Source organism: Mobula birostris, chromosome 26 (assembly GCF_030028105.1).
Source record: "Mobula birostris isolate sMobBir1 chromosome 26, sMobBir1.hap1, whole genome shotgun sequence".
In the NCBI taxonomy this organism is placed as follows: Eukaryota; Metazoa; Chordata; class Chondrichthyes; order Myliobatiformes; family Myliobatidae; genus Mobula; species Mobula birostris.
The window spans coordinates 52,142,486-52,160,885 of NC_092395.1; the positions used below are offsets into that span (position 1 = coordinate 52,142,486).

The 18,400-nt window shown below is 44.7% G+C and overlaps 1 protein-coding gene across 8 annotated transcripts in view; it reads left to right on the forward strand.

Annotated features, from left to right (window-relative positions):
• LOC140188328 (E3 ubiquitin-protein ligase arkadia-C-like) overlaps positions 1 to 18,400 on the forward strand; it is a 172,318-nt gene that overhangs the window by 117,770 nt on the left and 36,148 nt on the right. For 6 of the 8 annotated variants that reach the window (XM_072244476.1, XM_072244471.1, XM_072244469.1 and 3 more), the window contains 3 exons: positions 11,776 to 11,874; positions 13,445 to 13,540; positions 14,258 to 14,317. In XM_072244476.1, coding sequence (XP_072100577.1) covers positions 11,776 to 11,874; positions 13,445 to 13,540; positions 14,258 to 14,317 — 255 coding nt within the window. Of the gene's footprint in view, positions 1 to 11,775; positions 11,875 to 13,357; positions 13,541 to 14,257; positions 14,318 to 18,400 lie in introns of those variants that run through there. The other 2 variants (XM_072244470.1, XM_072244477.1) reach the window with 2 other exon arrangements.

Sequence of the window (18,400 nt, forward strand, 5' to 3'; positions counted from 1 at the left end):
CAAGGGAAAAGACTGAGGTGTCAGATGGGACGCAACTCAGTATGGTGGCTGGGTTGGGTACTACAGCATACATAGGTGCAACCACATCGTTAATGGCCACAAGGACTTGGACTAAGTGATATTCCAAACATCCGGGCTTTTGCACTGGGAAATAGGAGTGTTGCAGGGAGAGTTGCATGTGACTAGGATCCCCTGCAGTAAGAAAGACCGGATCATGGGCTCAATACCAGACACGGCCTCGGGTTTGAGTGGATATTTTGGAATATCGGGTAACTTTACCCCTTCCCTCGTGGCAATATGGACAGGGTCAATGTTAATGCTTCCCACCTCCATTTTACTCCATAGTTCAGGTTCCACATCACCCTTTGGAGCAGTGGACTGATGCCAAGTAAGTACGCCAGTCAAGGTAAATGGTTCGAGGTAGTAGTGAATGATTCCTTCGGGAAAACCTTGGATGGTAAAGCACCGAAGGTTAGCCTGGTCCACAAGGATGTGGGCTAGAAAACCTAGATCCTTTGGTTTGTGATGAGGCACAACAGTAAGGATGATATGTGGAAAAGCGAGGTGGGACTGTTTCTACAAGGTTGGATCAATAGCTACCAAAAGAGCAGTTTCTGCGGGCCCTTAATCTCTCCCACACAGAGAAAGTTTGCTGCAATAGAGTGGAGTAGAAGGATTCTAACTCTGAATTATTACTGGAAGAATCGCAGGCCAAAGTAAAAGAGTCTCGAGGGGCAGGAGATGGGATTACTGCGGGATCTAGGTTGAGTGCCCACCTCTGTGGGACGGCAAAATTAGGACACTGTCGCATTGTAACTGGGCCAGAGACCGATACGTCCTTGTTGGCACATTCGATTTGCAACCCCAGACCACACAGTACATCCCTTGCTGCTACATGCCACAGTCAGTGAACTCAACTTCCTTTTGGGATGCTTAGGAAGTGGGAAGGGGCTTGGTAAGTGTGTATGTAATTACGGAACCTTCAAATCCTTGGAGGGACACGGTCTTATCAGAAGGGGGTAGATGGAATTGACTGACAATTGACTTGTATGGAGGAGCAAGGACTATAAACTGTAAAGGATGTCCACTGACAGCGAGGGTGAAGAGGGGTTCATAAGCTGGATTGTTGGTGAGGATGGCCATCTCGAAGGCAGTCTGTCATACAAAAGGGTTGTGAGCAGAAAAGGGGGCTTGGGGAGGCCCAGACTGAGGTGTGTTTCTCTGGCCCCGCTGGCCATCAGGGCAATCCCGCTGCCAGTGTCTCCTTCGGCCACAATTGTAGCATTCATCCCGAGAGACATGGCATTAGGAGGTGAGTAATTCTGTTGTGAGTAAGGATCCCATGGGAGTCTCTGACTTCCTCCTGGCGAATGGGCAAAGTGGGTCTCCTTTGTTGCACATACTCCGTCTTAACTCTGGTCAGGGGGGTATTTTCAGGACTATCCCAAAAGGCCATCACAACCCGATTAAGTTGTACTTGAGTGGATTCTGACTAGTTCATATTGTTGACCTTAACCTTGTCTGCCACCTTGCTGGGCAGGGCTTGGAGGAGGACAGCACAGTACTGTGGGGACTGGTTCACTGCTGTGTACAGTGGATCTCCCAGTCATGCAGAATAAATGGCATTAAAGCATTCTGGGAAATCATCAAGGGTCTCACCTTTCCTGGGTTTACATTCTAAAACCTTAGTTACATCTATGGAAGGGGCCAGAATGTGGGATAAGGTGTCCAATATATTTTCAGTCATCCGTGGCTCAGTTTGCCTGGTCGCGATTAACGGTCATAGTTGCCTGTCCGAGCTGAGTGGTCAATCATGTCTGATGGAGTAAGGGCAGCCTTAGCCAGGGGAAACAAATCTCGGGAGTTAGTGGAATAAATAGTCAGGACAGTTCTTAAATAATACAAAACCCTTGGGGGTCGACCTTTTTGTCAGGGGCGGCATTCAATATACCACAGAGTTTGGAAGGGGCCCAGGGTTTATGGATTTGCATAGTAGGTGCTTGTCCCACCACTCTGGATTATGGGTTAGGAACGGTCCTCATGGGCAGTTGATACTCAGTATATATTGGTGCCGGTAAAACTAATGGCCCTTGTTCAGGGGTCCAGTCTGACTACACGTGTGGGCAGAAACAGGTATTGGGCTTCCCAGCCGTTCTGGAGGGTGGCGATGCAATGACTGTCGAGTTGGCGACTGAGGCACCAGGGCAAGAACTATATGGGGGTGGGGAACCGGACTGTGGTAAAACAGTTGTTGGATTATTATTTCCCAATCATCATCAGTATCGTTTGGGGAATTGGTTGGTATGTCTGGATAGAGGCGGGGTATCCCAGTATTATTTTTATTTTCTGTTTCCCTTTTCCCTTTATTCTTCCATGGCCAGTATGTTTGTCTCTGATACAGTTTCTTACCCTGTCTTCTTTGTCTGTTTCTGTCCCTTATCTCATTCTTCACAAATCGGTCTCAACTCTTGCCAACTCCTAGGATTGTCTTTTGTCACATACATCTATCCCTCTTCGCTTAGCGTTATCAGCCTAACAATTTAATTTATGTCTGTCTGCTTTAATTTCTGCCTCTTGCTGCCATGGGCCAAACAGGCAACCATACTGTTTCCCTGCCTGCCCTTTCCATATTCCCTGTTCCGCCTGCTGTATTAAATTTAAATTTACCTCTTGCAGACCAATTGTCTTTTCCGAAATGTTTAAACAATTGGAACAACGTTTGTCTCAGTTTCTTTTCATTGTCTGGATATTTGTCTAATATTTTCTGTAGTGGACTACTCCCCCCACCCCCCGCCCCCCCACCTTTGTCCAAGGGCGCACCCATCGTATTGACTTACTAGTAGACTCGAATTTCTCAGTTATTCTGGGGGCTCGAACCACCCATTTCCTCTTTGTTCGCTTTGGATTTTTCCCGCCAAAATGAGGGAACAGAGTTGTCCGAGAGAAAAGATGAACCAAGGTTAAAGCTTACCTTGTGGGCCCGTTCATCTCTGATTCACCCCAACAGTCCGTCCGTTCACTTCTTCAGTTTTGGCAAGGGGTCTACCACATATTGGGACCTTGCTCGCTGCTGTATCAAGATGTTGATCTGCCTCTCTACCAGAGGACTTTAGGTTCAGACAAAGGGAATAATTGTCAAACACAGTTTACTTAAAATTACATACTGTTTATTAGCAAGTCTGTGTCTCAGTTGATACGATAGAACCTGGAAATCTATAACAAAGTGAGCCCCGAGCACTGTCTGGGGCTGCTTGTTAAAAATTTTTTATCACATACTTACTCTAATTATTGCCAGACACCAGGGGTCCCCAACCTTTTTTGCACTGGGGACTGGTTTAATATTGACAATATTCTTGCGGACCGGCCGACCTGGGGGGTTGGGGGGGTAGGATTGCCAACGGACAAGAGTAGCAGTCAGATGTGTTGTGTTTACCCCGACAAAGACTACCATGACCATGAAGCCTTCTGCGGGCACCAGTGCACATGAGTATACCTGCCGATTTTTTTCTCTGCAAACCGTTTTTGGCGATTCTGTTCGGAGGGGGGTGTTAATCACGACCCGGATATAGGTGATAAGTGGCTAATACACTCAATTTCGTTTCTAAAAGTGTTTATCTTAACGAATTTAATATTAAACACACAGCGCATATTTTCCTCACAAGAATATAGTGATAAGTCAATTATCGGGGAGGACAGGGGAGCTTGAAGTAAGTGTTGACCGAACTTCCAGTAGAAGTGGCAGAAGCAGGTTCGATATTATCATTTAAAGAAAAATTGGATAGGTATATGGACAGGAAAAGAATGGAGGGTTATGGGCTGAGTGCGGGTCGGTGGTTCCAGGTGAGAGTAGCGGACTAAAAGGACCGAGATGGCCTGTTTCCGTGCTGTAGTTGTTATATGGTTATATAAGTAAGTCAATAGCATCATAACATTTTAAGTAATGTTAAACACACAGCACGTATTTTCCCTGTATGAACATATAAAATCATTGCAACACACCAATATCTCCAAATCAGTGGGAGCCCTGGGCTTGTTTTCCTGCAACAAGACGGTCCTATCGAGGGGTGATGGGAGACAGCGATACTCGAAGGGGGTTCGTTATGTCCAGTCTATTCCACAATTTAGTTTTCATTGCATTCATTGCAGAAAACTCCGTTTCACAGAAAAGTGTTGGAAATGGAAGCAACATTTTCAGTGCTTTCGTGGCTATCTCAGGATATTTAGCCTTGACTTTGATCTGGAATGCCAGCAGAGATATTATGTCAAACATACTTTTCAGCCCGTCGTCATCTGCAAGCTCAAGCTCGCTGACGTGGATGACGTGCGGGTAATGACCTCGCGTGTGTTCAAGCTCAACAGTGGGTGTGACAGGGAATGAGGAAAGGTGCAGCTGACTCATATCGCCAAATCATATCGTTTCCTCACGGCCCGGTAGCACAAGCTTTGTGGCCCGGTACCGGTCTGCGGCCCAGTGGTTGGGGACCGCTGCCCTTGACCAGCTGTTTCATGCTACAAGTGCTCCTTTGTTCCTTGTATCTATCCCACGGTTAGCACATTAGTTATCTTGTAACATTATTCTCACAAGCGCGATTTACTCAAGCTGCAAATGTCAGTCAGGTTTTAGCCCTTTTAATTCTGTATATAAGACCATAAGATATAGGAGCAGAAGTAGGACATTTGGCCCATCGAGTCTGCTCCACCATTCAATCATGGGCTGATCCAATTCTTCCAGTCATCCCCACACCCCTGCCTTTTCCCCATACCCCTTTGATGCCCTGGCTAATCAATAACCTATCTATTGCTGCCTTAAATGCACCCAATGACTTGGCCTCCACAGTTGCTTGTGGCAACAAATTCCACAGATTTACAACCCCCTGACTGAAATAATTTCTACGTGTCTCTGTTCTAAATGGACGTCCTTCAATCCTGAAATCGTGCCCTCTTGTCCTAGACTCCCCTACCATAGGAAGTAACTTTGCCATATCTAATCTGTTCAGTCCTTTTAACATTCGGAATGTTTCAATGATATCCCCCCCCCCCCCCCCCATTCTCCTGAACTCCATGGAATACAGCCCAAGAGCTGCCAGAAGTTCCTCATACAGTAGCCCTTTCATTCCTGGAACCATTCCCGTGAAACTTCTCTGAACCCTCTCCAATGTCAGTATATCCTTTCTAAAATAAGGAGCCCAAAACTGCACACAATACTCCAAGTGTGGTCTCACGAGTACCTTATTGACCTTCATCATCACATCCCTGCTCTTGTATTCTATACCTCCAGAAATAAATGCCAACATTGCATTCACCCTCTGCACCACCGACTCAACCTGGAGGTTAACCTTAAGGTATCCTACATAAGGACTCCCAAGTCCCTTTGCATCTCTGCATTTTGAATTCTCTCCCCATCTAAATAATAGTCTGCCCATTTATTTCTTTCACCAAAGTGCATGACCATACACTTTCCAACATTGTATTTCATTTGCCACTTCTTTGCCCATTTCTCTAAACCAGGGGTGTCAAACTCATTTTAGGTCAGGGGCCGGATTGGGCAAAATGCGACTTCATGCGGGCCGGATCGGTTGTGCACGTGTGCGTGCTCCCACAGCTTTCGTTTCCTTCGTTTTTTCAACTTGCTCTCATGTGTCTCAGTCTCTGCTATAACTACAAAGTGTTTCACTTTACGAATTTCATTTCTTATGAAGAAGATTGCCTAGCAAGCATTATTTTTATAATTGGTATTGACTTACAGTCGTAGGCTACAAGAAAGTTGTGATGAGAAAGAGAAAAAATTATGCTATTTTGGCTAAGATTGTTTTGGAAGCCACACCCTTTCCATTAATAAACCATTTGAAATTGAACATTAGCAGACATAAATATAGACCTAACGAAACAAATTGTAAATGTAGGTTACACAACTGCACCTAATTTTTATTAGCCTGCTTCCAGCAATCAAACAGACAAAATTTACTGCCTTCTCTATTGCAATTGATGAGAGCACCGATGTGACTGATGTAGCTCAATTGGGAATATTTATTCGTGGTGTTGATGTATCTTTGACCATCACCGAGGCGTTTGTGAAGATGGTGCCCATGACAAACACCACAATGGCAAACAACGTTTTCTCCAGCCTCGTTGAGGCCTTGGACAGACTGGGGGTTGACTGGAGTCACGCTGTCAGCGTGGCAACAGATGGCGCACCGTCCATAGTTGGGAAAAAGGCAGGTGTTGTTGCGAAACTCAGAGAGAAAGTTCAGATAAAGAATCCAGGGCAGGAATTCTGGAATTTTCATTGTATTATACACCAAGAGGTGTTATGTAGCAGGAGCCTGAAAATGGACAATGTCAAGGATGTAGTAATCAAAACGGTTAATTTTATTAGAGCCAAGGGACTCAACCATCGGCAATTTGACACTCTTTTGTCCGAAAGTAATATTGGACACGGCCTACCCTACCACACTGAAGTTCCGCTGGTTGAGCAGAGGAGTTGTACTCAAATGTTTTTTTCAATTACGTGGGGAAATTTGTGCGGAATATTGTATTTGTGAAGTAGGATGCCGTGCACAATCCTGATTTGATGGAGACAGACGTGAAGAAGCACGGAGGAACATCTGGAGAAACTTCTGAAATGCCTGCTTCGCTGCTGCTGCTGCTGTGCAGTCGAGAATCTCCGGAAGGCAAGGCCCCAAGTCCTCGGCTTTTACCTATTGCCTGTTGCCGGGGCCAGGGTCAAAGGGCTTGGCAGAGATGGTGCTCGGTGTTGGAGAGCTGGTCGGACGCTCAAAGTTTTCGGACAGACTCAGAGTTGGACTGTGGTCGGGGTGCTTCCAGGATGCTGCATCGGCAAGTTTGCGGTGCTGGAAGCTCATGGAAGGTTGAAGGGAGAAACAGTCACATTGGGCCCCTTCGTGGGTAGTTTGACACCCCTGCCCTAAACTATCTAAGTCTCTCTGCAGGCTCTCTGTTTTCTCAACACTACCCGCTCCTCCACCTAGCTTTATATCATCGGAAAACTTAGCTGCAAATCGATCAATCCCATTGTACAAATCATTGACATACATCGTAAAAAGCAGCGGTCTCAATACTGACCCCTGTGGAACTCCACTGGTAACCGGCAGCCAGCCAGAATAGGATCCCTTTATTCCCACCCTCTGTTTTCTGCCGATCAGCCAATGCTCCACCCATGCTAGTAACTTCCCTGTAATTCCATGGGCTCTTGTCTTGCTAAGCAGCCTCATGTGCGCCACCTTGTCAAAGGCCTTCTGAAAATCTAAGTGCATCACATCTACTGTATCTCCTTTGACTACCCTGCTTGTAACTTCCTCAAAGATTTGCAGTAGGTTTGTGAGGCAGGATTTTCCTTTCAGGAAACTGTGCTGGCTGTGGCCTATCTTGTCATGTGCCTCCGGGTTCTCTGTAATCTCATCCCTAACAATAGATTCCAACAACTTCCCAACCACTGATATCAGGCTAGCAGGTCTATAGTTTCCTTTCTGCTGCTGCGGAGTAACATTTGCAGTTTTCCAATTATCCGGTACAATGCCAAAATCTATCGATTCTTGAACGATCATCATTAGTGCCTCCGCAATCCCTCCAGCTACTTCCTACAGAACCCAAGGGTGCATTCCATCAGGTCCATGAGATTTATCCACTCAGACCATTAAGCTTCTTAGGCATCTTCTCAGTCATAATTTTCAATGCACATACTTCACTTCCCTGACACCCTTGAATGTCCAGTATACTGCAGACGTCTTCCACTGTGAAGACTGATGCAAAATAGGCATTCGGTTCCTCTGCCACCTCTGCACCTCTTGTTACAATATCTCCAGTGTCATTTTCTATTGGTTCCTCAACGCTCTTTTACCCTTTATATACTTAAAAAAGCTTTTAGTATCTTAATTGATATTAGTTGCCAGCTTCCTTTCATAATTCATCCTTTCCTTCCTAATGGCCACCTTAGTTTCCTTATGCAAGTTTTTAAGAGCTTCCCAATCCTCTCTCTTCCCACTAGCTCTAGCTTTCTTGTGTGTCTGCCCTCTTTAGCTTTTGCTTTGTCTCTGACTTCATTTGTCAGCCACGGCTGTGTCCTTCTTCCATTCAAATATTTTTCTGATTTGAAATATGTCTGTTTTGCACTTAATTCATTTTTCACAGGAACTCCAGCCATTACTGCTCTGCTGTCCTTCCTGCTAGTGTCCCTTACCAGTCAACTTTGGCCAGTTCCCCTCTCATGCCATTGTAATTTCCCTTATTCTACTGAAATACTGACATATTGGAATTTAGTTTCTCCTTCTCAAATTTCAGTGTGAACTCGATCATATTGTGATCACTGTTCCCTCCTTAATCTTAAACTCTCTTATCACCTCTGGATCATTGCACAACACCCAATCCAACAAAGCTGATCTCCTAGTGGGCTGAACAACAACCTGTTCTAAAAAGCCATCCCTTAGACATTCTACAAATTCCCTCTCTTAAGGTCCAGTACTGGCCTGGTTTTCCCAATCCACTTTCATGTTAAAATCCCCAATGGTTATCATGACCTTGCCCTTTTCACAAGCCTTTTCTATCTCCTGCTGTAATTTGTAATCCTTATCCTGGCTGCTGTTTGTATATAATTTTTCAAGAATAGCGCAATATACATTTGGAACAGGGAGGAAGAGGAATTTCCTTAGCCACAGGGTTGTGAATCTGTGGAAATCATTGTTATAACTGGCTTTGGTGGCCAAGTCATTGAGTATACTTAAAGCGGAGGTTGATAGGTTCTTGATTAGTCAGAGTTTCAAAGGTTACGGGGAGAAGGTGGAAGAAATGGGGTTGAGAGGGATAATAGGTCAGCCACGATGGAGTGGCAGAGCAGACTCGATGGGCTAAATGGCCTAATTCTGTTTCTATGTCTTGTGGTCTTATCCAAATGTTCATAAATTCTGCCTCTCAGGATCTTTTCCATCAACTTACCAACCACTGAAGTAAGACTCACTGGTCTATAATTTCCTAGGGTGCTCTCTACCTCTTTTCTTGAATAAGGGAACAACTTCTGCAACCGTCCAATCCTCCAGAACCTCTCCTGACCCCAATGATGATGCAAAGATTACTGCCAGAGGCTCAGCAATCTCCTCATCTTATCCGGTCCTAGAGACTTATCCAACTTGATGCTTTCCAAAAGCTCCAGCACATCCTCTTTCTTAATGTCTATATGTTCAATCTTTTCAATCCGCTGCAAGTCATCCCTACAATCGCCGATCCTTTTCCATAGTGAATACTGAAGCAAAATATTCATTAACTATCTCTGTTATCTCCTCCGGTTCCAAATTCACTTTCCCACTGTCACACTTAAATTGGTCCTATTCTGTCACATCTTATCCCCTTACTCTTCACATACTTGAAGAACGCCTTGGGTTTTCCTTAATCCTGCTCGCCAGGGCCTTATAATGGCCCCTTCTAGCTCTCCTAAATTCATTCTTAAGCTCCTTCCTGCTAGTCTTATAATCTTCTAGATCTCTATCATTACTTAGTTTTTGTAAGCTCTTCTTTTGTTCTTGACTAGATTTTAAACAGCCTTTGTACACCATGGTTCCTCTACCCTACCATCATTTCCCTGTCTCATTGGAACGTATCTATGCAGAACGCCACACAAATATCCCCTGAACATTTGCGACATTTCTGCCGTACATTTCCCCGAGAACATCTGTTCCAAGTTGCTGCCTGATAGCCTCATATTTCCCCTTACTCCAATTAAACGTGTTCCTATCCCTCTCCAATGCTGTGGTAAAGGAGATAGAATTGTGATCACTATCTCCAAAATGCTTTCGTACTGAGAGACTTGACACCTGACCAGGTTCATTTCCCAATACCAGATCAAGTATACCTCTCCTCTTGTAGGCTTATCTACATATTGTGTCAGGAAACCTTATTGAAGACACTTAACAAACCACCCCATCCAAACCCCTTGCTCTAGGGAGATGCCAATCAATATTTTGGAAATTAAAATCTCCCACCACGAAAACCCTGTTATTATTACACCTTTCTAGAATCTGTCTCCCTATCTGCTCCTCGATGTCCCTGTTACTATTGGGTGGTGTATAAAAACAACACCCAGTGGAGTTATTAACCCCTTCCTGTTTCTAACTTCCACTCACAGAGACTCAGTAGACAATCCCCCCCATGACTTCCTCCTTTTCTGCAGCCGTGGCACTATCTCTGATCAGCAGTGCCACACCTCCCTCCCTGTCCTTTCTGAAACATTTTATAGCCTTGAGCTCTAAGTAACCATTCCTGCCCCTGAACCATCCAAATCTCTGTAATGGCCACAATATCATAGCTACAAGTACTGATCCACGCTCTAAGCTCATCCGCTTTGTTCATGATGCTTCTTGCATTAAAATAGACATATCTCAAACCATCGGTCTGAGCGCATCCCTTCTCTATCACCTGCCTGTCCTCCCTCTCGCACTGTCTCCAAGCTTTCTCTATTTGTTACCCAACAGCCCCTTCCTCCATTTCTTCAGTTCGGTTCCCACCCCCCAGCAATTTTAGTTTAAACTCTTCCCAATAGCCTTAGCAAACCTCGCTGCCAGGATATTGGTCCCCTCATATTCAAATGCAACCCGTCCTTTTTGTACAGGTCACGCCTGCCCCAAAAAAACTCCTGATGATCCAGAAGTCTGAATCCTTGCCGCCCTGCTCCAATCCCTCAGCCACGCATTCATCCTCCAACTCGCTCTATTCCTGTAGTCACTGTTCCGTGACACAGGCTGTAATCCGGAGATTGCTACCTTGGAGGTCCTGCTTCTCAGCTTCCTTCCTAACTCCCTGTAGTCTGTTTTCAGGACCTTCTCCCTTTTCGTACCTACATCGTTGGTACCAATATGTACCACGACCTCTGGCTGTTTACCTTCCCACTTCAGGATATTGTGGACGTGATCAGAAACATCCTGGACCCTGTCACCTGGGAGGCAAACTACTATCCGTGCTTCTTTCCTGCGTCCACAGAATCGACTGTCTGACGCCCTAACTATAGACTCCCCTGTTACTGCTGCCTTTTTCCTTTCCATGCCCTTATGAGCCTCTTTGCCAGCCTCTGTTGTTTCTCCCCAGGTAGGCCATCTCTCTCTCCCCCCCCCCCCCCCCACAAACAGTACTCAAACAGGAGTACTTATTGTCAAACGGACAATAAGTTAAGGGCTGTCCTCATTAACTTATGTGCTTCATGTTCTCTCTAGCGCCACCAACCCGGATTTATGTCCAATCATCATCAGCCTTTATAAAATTAATCACCTTGCAATTAAATATAAACAGAAAATATTGGTAAAAACACACTAGGTCAGGGAGTGTCTGTGAAAAGAGAAACAATAACATTTAAGGTCAGAGATTCTTCAGAATATTTTTTGGTATTCATCACCCCTCACACACCCATCAGGGTTAAGTTACTTCTACCATTGCACTGTCCAATTTACTGCCTCACTGATATACTTCTACAACTTAAGCTGACTCCCATTCAACAACACCAACATTTTTTCTTTTTCCATAATTTAGTTGTTTCCATCATATTTCATCATTTGCAGTATGAGAATGCAATTATGAGTAAGGGTCTAGTACTTGGGGATTTGTTGTATTTTTTCACAATAGGTTGCATCTTAATGAATTATCTCAATTCTTATCCCATTGCTGGTGGTGAAAAGTGAATCTGAGGCATTTCTAAAGTTGTGGATGAATGTTTTCTGTGCGGGTAAGACTGTGAAACTACTGGGGAATGTACAGTGACTGCCATGTTTGCTCTGCCAGGTAATGCCCGATATCTTCATTCACCCTCATTTGCAAGTCTTTCCTCAGCATGGACTGCGAGCGATGCAGAGCCACGTCATGGTGCACAGGGGATATCAGGTAAACACACCTGCTGGAGGTGGACAATAACAGAAGTTCATTGTTACCTAGCACATATTTACCATAGATGGTGATCAAACAGTCAGCCTAAGAATGTAACTTCGCTCCTGAGTGAAAATCTGATGAATATTGTCTGCGCATCCCATTTCCACCTTCTGTTTAACACTGAGAGGGCAGGTTGAAAGTTCTGTAGAATATTCAGACAAACACTTCAATTTACTCATGGCGCAGAATTCTGCTACACTGAGTGCTCTAATAGTTCCAATGGGAGATAAGCCAGATTCTGGATGTGTTTTTTAAGCAAAAGAAGAGCTTGGTGTCCAGTTTCTGAGAAGAAATGGAATGGCTATAATATTTCAGCAGGAGATATTGTATGGAGCTAGGTTCAACACACTATTCTTTCAGTTCTGTAGTCCTTACTTTAAAGCTGCATACTTGAGGTTTTTATATTTTCACCATGGAGAAAAGACTGTGACTATCTATTTTTATCAGGGTCACTGCTCACCCACTGACACTTCATTCACCTTTTACGGCCTCATTCCCTAAGATTAGGTCCAGCACACATCATGCAGGGGGTGGGGGCTATATACCTACTGGCACAAGTTCCCTCTAAAAATTTCAATCTTGTCTAATCCTTTCACATTAAGACAATTCCAGCTAATAGCAGGAAAGTTAAAATCCCAGTAACTCTCTTCCTCTTGCACCTCCTTGTGATTTATTTGCTCCTGTATCTCATGTGGACTGTTGGGAGACCTGTAGTGTAATCCAGTCAAGTAACCTGATCTTTTCTTGTAGGGTAGTTATCACCTTACACTGTTTTTGCTGGGCTCTGTGCGTTCCTGGCACACAAATTTTCTCAGTACCATCTGAAATGCTCCTCTACTTTAAATCAAGGGTTCCCAACTGTTTTTATGCCATGAGCCAATATCATTAAGCAAAAATTCCATGGACCCTAGGTTGGGAACCCCTGCTTTAAATGGGCCTGGTCTGCAGATTCCTAGGTCCAGGTGGCCATTTTGCTTTATTTTGTCTTGCTTGAGGGAAGCAAGCACAATTTTGACCGCTCTCTACCTCGGAGCTTGGAAAAGTGTATTAGGTTTGGGAGTGTGGTGTTGGCTTTACCTCTCAAGCTGGCTGATTGGCATTAGGGCCTAAGTGCTGGAAGTGGGGTGTTGGCCTGGAAGAAGACACCTACCTTGGTTCATTTGTCCTGGCAGTGAATTTGGAGGATTTTGTAAAAGCAGTGTTGGTGGAATTTTCAGTGCTTTAATGTGCCAGCTGTAAGTCATTCAGTTCTTTGAGGAAGGGTGTTAGTGTTTCACAGTAGACCAGCACCTCTTGATTTTCAAAATAAGACCAGATGTGAGGGTGTTACCACTGAGAAAGACATGGCCCACAGTATCAGGAAGTTTGTGATTTCTCCTCTTAAATACCAAATTAATAAATTTTTCCAGCTTGTTTTATTGTTGTCATGATTCTGCAGGTTCAGTGAGTGGTGATGTGCTGTAAACCAAGAATTTTTTTTGAAGACCGCAACTCAAAGTTGCTTTTTTGTTCTTTCATTTTTGAGGACTTCCTGCATTTGGAAGATCAATTTAGTGACTTAAACCATGGAGCAACACAAAACACCATTGAGAGATGCACGTTCCTGCACAAGTATGAAAAGGTGAGAGTTTTCTTTCTGTCACAACAGTCTCATCATTGCTGTCTGCAGGAGTTACTGAGTTGCCAGTGGGTTGGTTGTGTATATTGTGGTATTAGGATGAGGTGGTATGCAGACTCATCAATATCATCTGATGACCTGCCCTAAGCAGAGTACGTATATAGATGGCACTGAAGTGATAAAGTAAGAGTTGGGCTGTATCCCTCTTAACCAGGTTCAATCATATTTGAAACTGGTTGTGGGAAATAGGACTTCAGAAATGCAAGGAACCCACGAAGGAGCTGAAGAATGGACTTAGGAGAGCTAGAAGGGAGCATGAGAAGGCTGAGGCAAATAGGATTAAGAATGATGCATTATAGTACCAGCAACCCGGGTTCATTTCCCCGCTGCTGTCTGTAAGGAGTTTATGGGTGAATACATGGGTTTCTCCGAGTGCTCTGGTTTCCTCCCACAGTCCAAAGATGTACCGGGTAGGCTAATTGGTCCTTGTAAATTGTCCTGTGATTAGGCCAGGGTTAAATGAGGGGTTGCTGGGCGGTGCGGCTCAAAGCGCCCGAAGGGCCTACTCGGTGCTGCATCTCAATGAATAAATTAACCAATAAATAAATAAACAAACTCAAAGTGTTCTACATGTATGTGAAGAACACGGCTTCACGGTGTGTAGTGGTTAGGAGTTCATTTCTAGCACCGTTTGTAAAGAGTTTCTGTACGTCTTTGCAGTGGAATGCATGGGTTTCCCCGGATGCTTCTGTTTCCTTCCACAGTCCAAAGATGTACCAGGTAGGTTAATTGGTCCTTGTAAATTGGCTCATGATTAGGTGAGGGTTAATTGGGGTTGTTAGGGTTGTGTGGTTGGAAGGGCCAACTCCACACTATATTGCTAAATAAATAAAAAACAGGAGGATGGCCAGCATGAGGGTCAGACTGATAAGGGATAGAAACGTAGGAAACATACAGCACAATACAGGCCCTTCGGCCCACAAAGCTGTGCCAAACATGTCCCTACCTTAGAACAACATAGGCTTTACCCATAGCCCTCTATTTTTCTAAGGTCCATGTGGCCATCCAGGAGTCTCTTAAAAGACCCTATTGTTTCCGCCTCCACCACCGCTACCGGCAGCCCTCACCACTCTCTGCGTAAAAAAAAAACTTACCCCTGACATCTCCTCTGTACCTACTTCCAAGCACCTTAAAACTATGCCCTCTCGTGCTATTTCAGCCCTGGGAAAAGCCTCTGACTATCCACACGATCAATGCCTCTCATTATCTTTTACACCTTTATCAAGTCACCTCTCATCTTCCGTTGCTCCAAGGAGAAAAGGCTGAGTTCACTCAACCTATTCTCATAAGGCATGCTCCCCAATCCAGGCAACAGCCTTGTAAATCTCCTCTGCACCCTTTCTATGGTTTCCACGTCCTTCCTATAGTGAGGCGACCAGAACTGAGCACAGTACTCCAAGTGGGGTCTGACCAGGGTCCTATTTAGCTGCAACATTACCTCTCGGCTCTTACACTCAGTCCTACGATTGACGAAGGCCAATGCACCGTATGCCTTCTTAACCACAGAGTCAACCTGCATAGCAGCTTTGAGTGTCCTATGGACTCGGACCCCAAGATCCCTCTGATCCTCCACACTGCCAAGAGTCTTACCATTAATACTCTGCCATAATATTTGACTTACCAAAATGAATCACCTCACACTTATCTGGGTTGAACTCCATCTGCCACTTCTCAGCCCAGTTTTGCATGCTATCAATGTCTCGTTGTAACCTCTGACAGCCCTCCACACTATCCACAACACCCCCAACCTTTGTGCCATCACCAAATTTACTAACCCGTCACTCCACTTCCTCATTCAGGTCATTTATAAAAATCACAAAGAGTAGGGGTCCCGGTGCAGATCCCTGAGGCACACCACTGGTCACTAGCCTCCATGCAGAATATGACCTGTCTACAACCACTCTTTGCCTTCTGTGGGCAGGCCAGTTCTGGATCCACAAAGCAAGGTCCCCTTGGATCCCATGCCTCCTTACTTTCTCAATAAGCCTTGCATGGGGTACCTTATCAAATGCCTTGCTAAAATCCATATACACTACATCTACGGCTCTACCTTCATCAATGTGCTTAGGCACATCCTCAAAAAATTCAGTCAGGCTTGTAAGGCACGACCTGCCTTTGACAAAGCCATGCTGACTGTTCCTAATCGTATTATACCTCTCCAAATGTTCATGAATGATCATACTGGACACTCAAGGGTGGCAGGAGAGAGAAGTGTGCACAGTCACAATTACGACAGAGAAAGTACTCAGGAAGCTGAATAGTCTAAAGGTAGATAAATCTCCCAGACCAGATGGAATGCACCCGCGTATTCTGAAGGAAGTAGCTGTGGAGATTGCGGAGGCATTAGCGATGATCTTTCAAAAGTCGATAGATTCTGGCATGGTTCCGGAGGACTGGAAGATTGCAAATGTCACTCCGCTGTTTAAGAAGGGGGCAAGGAAGCAAAAAGGAAATTATAGACCTGTTAGCTTGACATCGGTGGTTGGGAAGTTGTTGGAATCGATTGTCAAGGATGAGGTTACAGGGTACCTGGAGGCATATGACAAGATAGGCAGAACTCAGCATGGATTCCTTAAAGGAAAATCCTGCCTGACAAACCTATTACAATTTTTTGAGGAAATTACCAAAAGGCTAGACAAGGGAGATGTAGTGGATGTTGTATATTTGGATTTTCTGAAGGCCTTTGACAAGGTGCCACACATGAGGCTACTTAACAAGATAAGAGCCCATGGAATTATGGGGAAGTTACATACGTGGATGGAGCGTTGGCTGATTGGCAGGAAACAGAGAGTGGGAATAAAGGGATCCTATTCTGGTTGGCTGCCGGTTACCAGTGGTGTTCCACAGGGGTCCGTGTTGGGGCCGCTTCTTTTTACATTGTACATCAACAATTTAGATTATGGAATAGATGGCTTTGTGGCTAAGTTTGCTGACGATACGAAGATAGGTGGAGGGGCCAGTAGTGCTGAGGAAACGGAGAGTCTGCAGAGAGACTTGGATAGATTGGAAGAATGGGCAGAGAAGTGGCAAATGAAATACAATGTTGGAAAGTGTATGGTAATGCACTTTGGCAGAAAAAATAAACGGACAGACTATTATTTAAATGGAGAAAGAATTCAAAGTTCCGAGATGCAACGGGACTTGGGAGTCCTCGTACAGGATACCCTTAAAGTTAACTTCCAGATTGAGTCAGTAGTGAAGAAGGTGAATGCAATGTTGGCATTCATTTCTAGAGGAATAGAGTATAGGAGCAGGGATGTGATGTTGAGGCTCTATAAGGCGCTGGTGAGACCTCACTTGGAGTACTGTGGGCAGTTTTGGTCTCCTTATTTAAGAAAGGATGTGCTGACGTTGGAGAGGGTACAGAGAAGATTCACTAGAATGATTCCGGGAATGAGAGGGTTAACATATGAGGAACGTTTGTCTGCTCTTGGACTGTATTCCTCGGAGTTTAGAAGAATGAGGGGAGACCTCATAGAAACATTTCGAATGTTGAACGGCATGGACAGAGTGGATGTGGCAAAGCTGTTTTCCATGATGGGGGAGTCTAGTACGAGAGGGCATGACTTAAGGATTGAAGGACGCCCATTCAGAACAGAAATGCGAAGAAATTTTTTTAGTCAGAGGTTGGTGAATCTGTGGAATTTGTTGCCATGGGCAGCAGTGGAGGCCAAGTCATTGGGTGTATTTAAGGCAGAGATTGATAGGTATCTGAGTAGCCAGGGCATCAAAGATTATGGTGAGAAGGCAGGGGAGTGGGACTAAATGGGAGAATGGATCAGCTCATGATAAAATGGCAGAGCAGACTCGATGGGCCAAATGGCCGCCTTCTGCTCCTTTGTCTTATGGTCTTATAAATCCTGCCTCTCAGGCTCTTCATCAACTTACCAACCACTGAAGTAAGACTCACTGGCCTATAATTTCCTGGGCTATCCCTACTCCCTTTCTTGAATAAGGGAACAACATCTGCAACCTTCTAATCCTTCGGACCCTCTCCCGTCCTCATTGATGATGCAAAGATCATCGCCAGAAGCTCAGCAATCTCCTCCCTCACTTCCCACTGTCGCCTGGGGTACATCCCATCTGGTCCCGGTGACTTATCCAACTTGATGCTTTCCAAAAGCTCCAGCACATCCTTTTTCTTAGTATCTACATTCTCAAGCTTTTCAGTCCACTGCAAGTCATCACTACAATCACCAAGACTGTAGTGAATACTGAAGCAAAGTATACTTTAAGTACCTCCACTATTTCCGCTGGTTCCATACACACTTTTCCGTTGTCACACTTGATTGGTCCTATTCTCTTACATCTTATCCTCTTTCTCTTCACATACTTGTAGAATGTCTTGGGGTTTTTCTTAATCCTGTCCACCAAGGCCTTCTCATGGCCCCTTCTAGCTCTCCTAATTTCATTCTTAAGCTCCTTCCTGCGAGCCTTATAAGCCTTATAATCTTAGGGATTCATATGATTACCTAGTTTTTTGAACCTTTCGTAAGCTCTTCTTTTCTTCTTGACTAGATTTACAACAGCCTTTGTGCACCACGGATCTTGTACCCTACCATCCTTTCCATGTCTCATTGGAACGTTCCTACTCGGAACCCCACGCAAATATCCCCTGAACATTTGACACATTTCTTGGGTACATTTCCCTGAGAACATCTGTTTCCAATTTATGCTTCCAAGTTGCTGCCTGATAGCCTCATATTTCCCCCTTACTCAATTAAACGTTTCCCTAACTTGTCTGTTCCTATCCCTCTCCAATGCTATGGTAAAGGAGATAGAATTGTGATCACTATCTCCAAA